Consider the following 12,030-nt stretch of genomic DNA (forward strand, 5'->3'; position numbering starts at 1 on the left):
TCCACACATACATACATACATACACACGCACGCACACACACACATACATACATACATACATACATACATAAATACATACATACATACACACACACACACACACATGCATACATACATACATACACATACAACATAAGTGCATAAATGCATATCACAAAATAATATTTAAAAAAACATTTAAAGCGATAGGTAATGTTTGTATAAGTTTAAAAATTGATAACGAATCAGAATGACGAACATTTCCAGGTAGGCTATTCCATAGTTTCGCAGCCTTAATCGTAAAAGAGTTGCTGTACACTTGCGATTGCGAAACAAACATCTTCAGCCAATTGTCTCTACGTCCTTCTACTTTGAGAAGGCAAAGAAGAAAATTATTAAGTACAGGGTGATTCTGCATAAAGTGCACAACACCAACAAACAGAAAAAAAAAATACTTTTAGAAAGCTAATACCATGTAGAATAACTTAAAATTAAAAAAAGTAGGGTTATCGGGACGATGTTTTAAGAAATTTTAACATTATTGTAAAAATGATGAAAAAAAAAACAGAATTTCATCAAATTCTTTTTTATTCTAAATTTATAGCATTAATTTTCTAAGATATTTTTACTTTATGAGCATAGTCTATTATTAGCAAGCATTATAAAATTTACTCCATCGTGACGTCGCGTCAATTAAAAATTTTAAAATATTCATAAAAAATCAAATAGAATTTTTTTTTTTTTTTTTTGATAATTTTTTCATCGATGAAATAGGGTGTAGTTTCCCTGATTTTGATATGTGCACTTTATGCAAACTCACCCTGGATATTGTTTATTGGACCCACCTCACATGATTAAGCTAGCCCGAAATGTTTTTGCGGAAACTAAAATGAGTTCTGAAAAAGGAGATATCAATAAGAATAAGATCAAACCATTTTCTTCTTATTTCGGCATTCGAAGGCAATCTAGAAAAAAACTGTTTTGTTAGGTCTTGTTTTTACATTTAGTGTGTTTACCCTATTTTCAAAGTTTGTCAGATAGGTACACATTTGACCATGGAGCATAGAGAATTCTCTATGCTCCATGCATTTGACACACTTGACAACCATATTTACCGGTATTGCTAGTAATAAATTTATTATATTTACAAATTACCTACGGTGCTATTGTGAGAAATATCTTTGTTTTTAATAAGTAAACCTGTAAGCGAAAGTAATTTGTTTTAGTACATATGCGGTACTCTCATAAGTTTATCATATTATGCAAATAAGTACGTTTTCATTTTCATTTCTTACACAATCTTATTATATTAAAGGAATTAAATATTTTATATGGCAATCGTGCGAATGAGACACAACGAAGCTTAAATTATTCTCTCTCGAGCCCGAGATTTTTGACTGTGTATTTGAATATTCTAAAAACAACGATATCGCTTTAAAAATAGAGGTCAATTTTATTTAAAAGGATTTTACCAGTAAGCCTTCCAGTTGTACGTAGTACATACTAATTCCATGGTCACACCCATGAAGCTTATAAGCTTCTTGGTCACACCATTGTCGGACTATCAAGACAGATTAAAAATTTCTTATTATCTTTCAATTATTTTTTTTAAATAATTAAAAATAGTCAGTCCAGGATTTTTTAGGAAACCCATTTTTAATATATTATCTAATACTGTACTAAATTTATTATAAAGTATTTTTCATTCTTTTATCAGCTCGGAAGATCGACCTAGGTTCGAATCTAAGACCATTTTAAAAGAAGTATCAATCGTAAATAGAGATCAAATCTTTTCTTATAATTAAAATTGTTGACTTTTATATCAATCCAATTATCCAATAGGACAACAAAACCTTTCTTTTTTCATTTTCCAATTGAGTTATTGACTAATAGGATTTTTGCATATTAGACATTTATAAGTATCTGTAATCAAATGTCAAACAGAGTACAAAACACGAACTAAATTGATCTAACTTGTTTGTTTTGTAGTAATGAGATTTTGTGAAAACATTATAAACTAACATTGCATATACTAAAGTGAAACAATATTTATGTAATTGTTATAATCGAGTTATATTATGAAGTAACAGTGACATCATGCGGCGAGGTCATAATGTTATAGGCGGATGGCGCAATGAAAATCCGAGGCATTACAGACCTCGGAACGGCGGCAATCCTCATTTTAGATCCTCAAGAAGTTATGGCTTATTCGATCCACCGAGGTTAATAGTATAAATTATCTAATATCAAATTAAAATAATCTTAGCAACTTATATGTCAAATTTCAAAAATGCTTACCTTGTACTTTATAAAAAATATTAGTAATCTAATTAGCATTGTTTTGTAAACATTATACTTATATGAGTTTGTAAATTTACATTTTTAATTTTATTTTAGGTAAAAAATTTCTTGAAAAGATACGTAATAGAAGTAAAATATTTCAGATTCCCGCCACCGAGTTCAAGGTCAGGGCGACAACAATTCTACGCTCGCTCAGAGAAACCTGATCAAAGTACTTCAGAGCATGGAGATAGGAATAGATACAGAATTAATCGCTATAGTGGTTATCACCAAACTCATCAACATACAGAAAGACATATCCCAACAGTGCAGCAACAGGGAAGACACAGTAGTAATGATCATAAAAATACATATAAAGATGCACAAAATTTTTACAAAGACATATGTACTGATAATTTTCACATAAATAGCATGGGAGATGTGGATCATCGCCAAATTCCACAACTGAGAGATTCATTTGTTAAACCGTACCCACACCCATGGCAGACAGGAAGTAATGTACAACAAAGTGTTCATAAAAATCAAAGTATTGAAAGTGATGAAGTGACTAAACTTTCAGCTGATTACACAGGTCATAGACCCCCTGCCTCTGACCACTTTGGTAACAATCCTAATAATTCCCTCTCATTCAGTAGGTCTGTAAATGATACTGTTGATTTGATTAGAAAAAGATTGTTGAACCGTAATGAACAACAGACTACATCAGAAAATTTTGAAAATAACCAAAACAGAGTTGTGCTTCAGAATAATCACTCCCAAGGAGAAAAAACTAGCATACCACCAAAACCTCTAAACCAGCAAGAAAGTCCCACTAAAAAGTATCAACGGCAGCAGCATAGTGATAAATCAAACTGTGCAAAAATTAAAAATAAAATTGTTCATCAGTTATTCAAGATGGACAAAGATAAAATTCACAAACTTATGGACAACCCAAATTCATCAGATAAATTTGAATATGCAATCAGCAGTCTAATTACTGAGTCTCAAAACAGTTTTAACAGACATTTGAGGTCAGCTGCAGAAAAATCCCTATGTAGTTCAAGTGCCGACTTTATGCAAAATGACAATAATACAATATATGAAGACACATTTATGAAACAAATGCAATGTATTTTAGACCCTCAAGATACTATACTACTTGAGGACATTAAACCGATAGTAATGGCAGAATTGTGTAAAGTTTTACAGATTGGTGAATTTGAAGATCAACATTATAATGTTGCTGAAACTGATAACTCATACTCGGTACACAATGAACTACACAATTTTAACAACTATTCGAATAATGAATATTCATATAAGGACTATAATCATGAGAATGTTGAATACATGAAACCTGAGACCAGTGAAAGTAAATATAAACCTTATGAAGAAAATCAAGTTCCATATAAAAAAACTAACCCATTATTTGAAAGGAGATCAAGAAGAAAAAGCTATAGCTACAGTGAGGAAGGCTGTACTTCATCAGAAACTTCTTATTATAATAAATCTATTGCCGATACCTGTGATGATGAAAGAAGGCCTGAAGCATCACAACAGTTATTCAATACGAGTTCAGAACATTTTTCAGAAGAAGATGATCCTTTTGCTGAATTAGATAAGCAGTATCATGTCGCTGTTGATCCAGATTTCATAGAACAAGATGATATCTCACATCATACACAAGTTACAGACACATACAATAAAAATTTAATGACTATTAAAATGGAATCGGACACCTATTCACCAGAAAAAAAATCAAACTCAGTCACAGAAAGTTTAAGTAGTCAGACGCAAGGTGTAATTAATTCTTCAGATGCATTAAACAGATCTTGTGAATCATTCAATGAGAGAAAAGATGATGATAATTTACAATCCAAGACAGAAAATTTTACTAATAATTTACTTGTACAAGATAACAATTGTAATCCAGTTACTAGTACTAATGATAGTAAAGATGAGAAAAATAAATCACAGTCAAAAGAAATGACAAAAGAAAATGAAAAATCGATCCACATTGCACCTATAATTAAGACTGCAACAACGTCTAACTCTCGCAAGCGGTCGACAGACCAAAGACCTTCTCACCGTAAAGAAAAACGAAAAAAAGTTGACTTGTGTCAAACTGAATCAAATAAGCAAATATTAAATAAAAATATAATAATAAATGTTAATGACTGTGCATCCAAGTCATCTGATAACTGTGAAGCCCCCAAGTCAATATTTAATTTATTTTTTTCTAAAGAAGAAGATAAACCTGTATCTAAAGAAAACAAGAAAGTTGGTTCAAATGATAAAAACTACACAGACAAACATGTCAAGAGAAAAGAAACTTTAAAGAAAGAAAATGAAAAGAAGCCCAAAACCAGAAAAGATTCAACATCCAGTCAAATAACGAGTACTAGTGATAATAACGTAAATAGTAATAGCCAAGGGCAAACCAAAACAGAACCAAAAATTACTTTGAAGACAATAGATATGTTCACTGAGCAGCCGCGAAAAATAAATGTTCATCACGCTCATAGAAACACTTCTCAGACTCCAACTGTTGCACCTAAAACTAACATTGACAATACTCCTAAAACAAAGGGACCACTCTCTCAGCCACTAGTAAAAAGACACGTAGCTGTACAAGTTATTAGAAAAGTACATGTAAAAGAAACACAAACAGAAACAAAAAAAATCGCTGTTAAAGCAGTACAGACTGACACAATAGTTCCAGAAAGACCATGTTTAAAAGCAACTGATGCATTTGAAAGAATGAAAGAAATTGATTTAGAGATACAAGTTTTGCTTCAAGAAAAATTTAAACTGTACAATTCAATCGAAACCAAAGATTCAGACACGAATCCGTTGCAAACATTGGGTATGACAGTACTAAGTGTAAATCATTTCAATGAGGAAGAAAATGGACCAATGCAAGATGACTTAAGTGAAGATGTAATTGTGGAAGAATTTGCAAACATACCTGTTGAAGAGTTAGAACAGATAGCTCTAGAAACTGTGCAAGAAGAACAAGTTGAAACACCAAAAGTGGAAAAAAGAAGCAAACGCCAAAAAGTATCTTACCAGGATTCACTCAAATCAGAGAGTCCAACAACAGTTACCAGAAGGAAAGGTAGAAAAGCAAAATCACCAAATATATCTCTGATAGAACAAATTATTACAGATGATAGGCCTCTCGAAGATATTATATCTCTAGACGATCTGGAAGCTCCACAAACAACAAGAAGTAAAGCAAAAAAGGCACGAAAAACAGCAAAGTCAAAAGGAGTTGGGAAAACAAAAACCGTAAAAAGTGTCATTCCTGAAATTGAACTAAAGGAATGTTCTGTTGTTTTAATAAGAACAGATCTAAGTAATTACGTTCAATTACCACAAACCGAAGAATCTGAAATCTCTACTGAAAAAGTTCTAAAAGAGGATAACGAAGTTTATGGAGAAATGAGTCAATCAGAAATGCTTCAACTTAATGATAATATAGTTGAATTTGTCGCAAATCATATGCAATTTGATATGTTAGACGTATCTGAAGACATAGTTGTAGGTGACAACTGTGAGGTAAAGAGCTTGGATGATAAAGAAATTGCTGAAACTATATCTGTACCAATCAGTGAAGAAATTATATTAGACAATAGTCAGTCATCGATGGAAGATCTGACAGCACCAGCAGCATGCCAAGGAGGAGAGTGTAAAATGTATGATTATTCCGCAGACGAAAATCTCCGTCGTGATTCTATTGTCGTAACGGGCAATGGTGATGCTGTTCTCGCAATTGAAGTAAGTGTCACAGCTTTTGTAGTTATCTTACTTCTTAAATTATAAATGCGAGAGTTTGTGAAGATGGATAAATGTATGTTTGTTACTCTTTCACACCACACAACAAAAACCGGCGGTTTGCGGGTTCAAGTCTCGCTTGGGTTGTATTTGTGCATATATTTTTCTCCGGTTTGGATGTCTGTCTTTGTGGGTCTCCCCCACTGTGCCTCGGAGCGCTCGTTAAGCTGTCGGTTCCGGTTGTTATCATATACATGATAGCGATCTGATAGCGATCGTAATTCATAGCTGGGAATATGTTTGCCAACCTGCAGCGTGGTGGATTAAGCTCCGATCCTTCTCCGACATGGGGAAAGAAGCTTATGCGTAGCTGTGATATGTTACAGGCTGGATCGTGATCGAATTACTCATTTAAAAATTACTGAAACTATTGTAATGAAACTTGATATGTAGAAAACTGAAGATCAAGAATAACACGTACTATTTTTGTTCCAACATACCCACAGGATCAGAGGCTCCGCTAATATTTTAATATTTTATATTATGTTGCTTGAACTTAGAGCGTAAATATTAAAATATATATATATATATATATATATATATATATATATATATATTATATATATATATATATATATATATAAGTAAGATTTAAACTTAATGTTGTTTAAAATGTAATTTTAGCATTAATTTTGTAAGTTCAATAAAATATTTATTGCAGTGTGTTGAAAACAATTTCCTAGCGGCTTGTTTGGATGGTAATGTCTACTACTTTAGTCACGAAGGACAGCTCATAACTACTTTGCGAGGATCGAATCTTGCGGTGACTTGCTTGACTATTGTTAAGGAGAAATACGGAACTACAGTATATACTGGCTCTTTGGATTCTCGGATACGTTATTACGATCTAGAGGTAAAATCTATATTTAACAATTAATCTAATATATAAAATTCTCTTCGGTGTTTGTAGTTAAACTCCTCCGAAACGGCTTGACCGATTCTCATGAAATTTTGTCTGTATATATTGGGTAGGTCTGAGAATCGAACATCTATTTTTCATCCCCTTAAAAGTTAAGGGTAGTCCACCACTATTTTTTTTTTTTTTTTGATAAATTATTTATTTTTTATTTTATTATGATTTGGCGTCAAAAATACACAACCCTAAATTTTTACCCTTCTACCACGAAACACTATTTTTAAATAGCGTTTAGCGGCAAGACAACGTTTGCCGAGTCAGCTAGTTAAATATAAAATTGAATACTTGCCATGCTCCCGTGAAAAATTTCAAATCCGAAACCTTTCAAACAATACTATCTAGACACATATTATAAAGCTGAATTTTTGTTTGAACCTGATAGAATTAGAAACTAGTACTTAGTTGTATAACCTGGCTCTGGTCTGACCTGGTCGTCCAAGACTATAGGCTATATCCATAGGTGCTGAAATTAAAAAAAAAATGCATAAAACAGCGAAGGCCCTTTTATTACATACTAGGTGACCCGGCGAACTTCGTATCGCCTAACACAAACTTTATCGTATGGTATTAAAGTTCAAATTGACTTTTAAGTATTATCACAAATCTTTTGTATGGGAGTATAGAAAAGTGTTGTTTTTAGACTTTTTCAGGAAATTTAAATTTTTTTTTTTTTTTTTAGAATTTTTCTCTCCGTAAGAACCATCCTCGTACTTCAAGGAACATTTTAAAAAAAGAATTAGCGAAATCGGTCCAACCGTTCTCGAGTTTTGCGCGTAGCAACACATTTTGCGATTCATTTTTATATATAAGATGGGATAACATGAATGCAAAGTCTAGGGCGGCATAAGTTAGTTTTATAAAACCATGAAATTCGATTGCTGAAAGATAGTTTGGATAGTCGAAAATACAAAAAATATATATATAAATTATTAAAATGTAACGCCAACTAAAATTAGTTACGCCTGAAATATTGCAACATTAACAAAAGTAAAATCACATACAAAAATATCTATAATTTTGATTCGTTCTTTTAAATTATACATTTCATATTTCAGTGAAATATTTACTTCATGGTCAAAAAACTAATGTAATAATCTCAAAGAATTGTATCATTATTGTATATCTATATATAATTTTTAATAATAAGAACAGTCCTCTTTATAACTTAAGATATTTTTTCTTTAGACGGGAATAGAAAAAGGACCTGAATGCAATGTGCTGAGTCCCATACAAACAATGGATCGTGCTTGGGACACTGTGTTTGTTGGTACGAGAACAGGATTTGTTCTCCAATTTGAGTGTAAAGTATGTACTTTTTATAATCACAATATATTTTTAGTATTATTAAAATAATTTTCGTTAGCAACAATAAGTAAAATAACATTTTATTGGAAATACATGTATGAGAAATTTATCTTATATTAAATTATATAAAAATATATAAATGTAAAAAAATATATAATTTTAATTTCAGAACAACATGCTCATACCAGTTAGCACCGTAAAGTTTTCTGACCAGTCCATCTTGGCCCTGAGAGCAATGAAAGAAGGTCCGCGTAAGGTTCTCCTTGTAGCAGCTAGGTCTGAGAATGTTACTATAAAAGACGCTCAAACTGGTCTGCTTTTGAGGACACTGTATGGACCAAAAATGACAGTTTATACTCTACTATATGAAGATGGCAAGGTGTACTGTGGCACCAGCAGTCATCAGATACACGTCTTTGATTATACGGTAAACTTAGTTTTAACAATACACACTAGCTATAACATAAAAGGAATTTGTTACTATTTACTTAAACTATATTCATTCCAATATTGATTTTCTAATCTGTTATAAAAAGAAAGAATAATGGTATTTCTTGTTTATAAATATGCTACTTTTTTTGTATTTTATTTATTCGGTCATTTTTAATAAAAATTATGAGAATATGTGCAAAACATGTTTTCAATTCATTTTATGTTACTTTATGTACAGTTTAATTTGTTATTCAAATTATTATCCATTTGTTAGTTCAAACAGACCAAAAAACTTTAAACAAAATTATCTGTTTTCAATTATTACGTCACTTTTTTAACATTACACACACTGTTAATTGTTTCCAAGGTAAGGGTTTTTTTTATCTAACCACAACCGTTCATGTTATATGTGAAAAAATAATTCCTAGACCCTTTTTAATTTTATTTGTCGTAATATACGAGCTACTCTGGCACGATAGCTCTGCAAACACTTCCCTTTGATTGCAAATTATAGCCGTTCTTACACGCTCATTAGACAGAAGGATCGCAGTTTTTTTTTACATACCGACCTAGTTGTATATGAGGACGAGGTACTTCCCCAGTCGGACTGCTCCAGATGTCGACCAGGACGTTTCCTGCAGTGCCCTACCTCAAAGTTAAAATCCCATAAATAGTAACACATTTGCATGTTAAACTTCGTCAATCACCGGTAGTAATAATAATAATAATAATAGCTCTATTTAAAAATAAACATTTTAAACAAATGGTAACAATTACAAAAATCACTTATGCATAAGTTAAATACACAAAATTTTTGAGTTCAGACTGATCATCCTATATGGATTATAGATATAATCTGTGTTAAGGATGATCAGCCAACCTCCCTGCTACAATATAATTTTGGCACAAGTTCTATAAGAAGGGGTAGACATATTTACAACAGATACAATCTTAAAAAATAATAAAGCATAAGATGCTGAATAAATCAAGTATATTTGAGTTAGTTAGTGTATGTGTGAGTGTAAGTGTGTGTATGAGTGAGTGTGCGAAAGTGCCTAAGCTAGTACATGTATCAGTTTAAGTAGACAAGAGTCTACAGCTTTGTAACCGGTGTAACAGACCCGGGTAGTACAAGGTAACGTTGCGTTTTGCAGAGCGGCGGTCACGTGGGCACGCACGAGGGGGGTAAGGGCGCGGTGTGCCTGCGCGCGAGCGGCGGGCTGGTGTTCGCGGGCTGCTACGACGGCTGCGTGTACGTGTACCGCGAGGGCGAGGCGCGGCCCTTCGCGCAGGTGCGCGGGCCCAGCCTCATGCTGCTGTCGCTGGCCGTCGTCGGCGGCAAGGTGAGGGTAGCTCTGTAGCGGGACGTGCCCCGCGCTGTCTTCAGCTATGTGTGTCTTGTACAACTGGGTCGCCACAGAAGCGTACGGTTCACCTGATGGTAAATGTTTACCGTTGCTTATAAAGGTGTGCAACACTAGAAAGATCGCAAGTGCAACGACCTTACCCCCTCAATACCCACCCGCTCAGAAGCTCTGGTCTACTTACTCGCCACAAGAACACAATACTAAGCAGTATTAATTAGATGTAGTTTTAGATTTTTAACAAATGCAGGCGATAAATGGTACACAGTAAAGTCTATTATAAACTTATGCTGTACCTTAAAATGATACATATACCAACATTGTCATTAACGATAAAAAGGAAGGATATGGTGGCGACGTTGGTATGTACTGAGTACGGAGTTTGAAAGTTTTTGATCCTCCCACCAAAGATTTTTGACCCACGTCCATTCCCCCTCCCCCCCCCAACGTAACTACGTAACCCATTCTTACCTAAAACTTATATTGCTCAAAGTATTGAAAAGTCACTAAACACTCGTTTTCTTTTTTTATTAAAAATTTGCTTAAGTTACATTCGAGGGATTTCCGACGAGAGAAATACGTTGCTGTCCTTAGATTTAACGTTCGTAGCGTTTTACTCAAATAAAAAAAAATGTTACGTAGCGCATTATTTGAAACCCCATCCCGGTCGTGTCACGCGCCGTAACGCTTTCAAGACGCTTCCCTCCCCCGAATTGCGTTACTGTTTGTACGCCCCGTAGAGTTGTTTTGAGATAAGTAAATATGTTTTTCTCAAATTGTTGCGTACCCAAGACAGCTAGGTTTTTATGTACATATAATTTGTTTTTTTCTTATTGCTTCTACTATACATTATTTCACTCTTATGACGATAATTGATCCATTTCTACGATTCACTTTATATTTAAGATAAGATAAAAACGGGTAGTAAAATTCACTATAAACTTTTAGATACAAAAATTGTCAATAAAATTGTTCTATTTATTTATTGGTAATTCATCTAATATAAATAGATCAATTTAACTTAAGTTACAGACTAAAAGTTTTGTATTAAATTATAGTCTTATATTATTGCTAGCTTTCCGGCTACACTTTGTTGACTGTTCCGTTATGTCACTCAGGGATAAAGTAGTGTTTCACTGGTGAAAGAATATTTTAAATCGGCCTACTTCTTTTTAAGTTGATATTATTACAAATAAACAAAAAATCAAATATTTCTTGTTATACTATTCGTTCCTTTTATAATATTAGTCTAGTTTAGTGACTACAATATAAACATATTGTTACAGATAATTGCCGGCTACAAGGACAGAAGTCTGTACATATGGAAGATACCTCTTTGTATATTACAAGAAATGATACTTTAATTTTCTACCGATCTGTGTGGATCACGCACTGTTATATTTTATAGTTTCGTATATTTTTTTCTTCTCGCTGTAACATTGCATAAAATAAATAGTTTTAATGGGTTATTAATTTTATTTTAATTTTATATTAATTAAAAATTGTGTTAATCAATGAAATTTATATTAGTGTATAAAATCAGTTTGTTTTTTTTTTTGTGTTTTTGATTAGGAAGTCGGAATATCTCATGCAATAAATGTAATTAATTTAATAATAAAATTTTCAAGTTATACCTTGTCCAACCGTTTTTCTTTGTGACAGTTCAGGTCTATAAAGGTTTTTTTTCGGAATAATTTACTAAATAATTCTACCGTAATGTCACACTATTGACGGGTAATGATTAGTAGTGAAGTGTCCTGTCCATAACAAATTCTTAAAATACAATAAATCGATCATTTGATAAAAATAACGTCATGTAATGTCAATGTTTTTATAAACTTGATGAAAAATAAATATGGAAATAAAAATAATATCTAAGATTCCAAGATTGATTTTTTGCAAGGAATTAAGTCGAAA

The 12,030-nt window shown here is 32.6% G+C and overlaps 1 protein-coding gene across 1 annotated transcript; it reads left to right on the forward strand.

Annotated features, from left to right (window-relative positions):
- The first annotated feature begins 2,061 nt into the window (after positions 1-2,061).
- Positions 2,062-11,582, forward strand: LOC123662336. The gene is made up of 7 exons (XM_045597189.1): positions 2,062-2,201; positions 2,424-6,039; positions 6,758-6,949; positions 8,198-8,317; positions 8,487-8,744; positions 9,904-10,092; positions 11,400-11,582. Exons 1-7 carry the CDS (start codon positions 2,077-2,079, stop codon positions 11,475-11,477), a joined length of 4,578 nt encoding a protein of 1,525 aa, XP_045453145.1. The 5' UTR covers positions 2,062-2,076; the 3' UTR covers positions 11,478-11,582.
- The last annotated feature ends 448 nt before the right edge of the window (positions 11,583-12,030 follow it).

Source organism: Melitaea cinxia, chromosome 18 (genome assembly GCF_905220565.1).
Source record: "Melitaea cinxia chromosome 18, ilMelCinx1.1, whole genome shotgun sequence".
Lineage (NCBI taxonomy): Eukaryota > Metazoa > Arthropoda > Insecta > Lepidoptera > Nymphalidae > Melitaea > Melitaea cinxia.

Bases quoted from the DNA above. Each gene is read 5' to 3' on its own strand.
- LOC123662336 (XM_045597189.1), top strand. From the start codon at position 2,077: ATGCGGCGAGGTCATAATGTTATAGGCGGATGGCGCAATGAAAATCCG. The intron at 6,950-8,197 runs GTAAAATCTATA...TTTTTTCTTTAG, and splicing joins TACGTTATTACGATCTAGAG to ACGGGAATAGAAAAAGGACC. The intron at 10,093-11,399 runs GTGAGGGTAGCT...ATATTGTTACAG, and splicing joins TGGCCGTCGTCGGCGGCAAG to ATAATTGCCGGCTACAAGGA.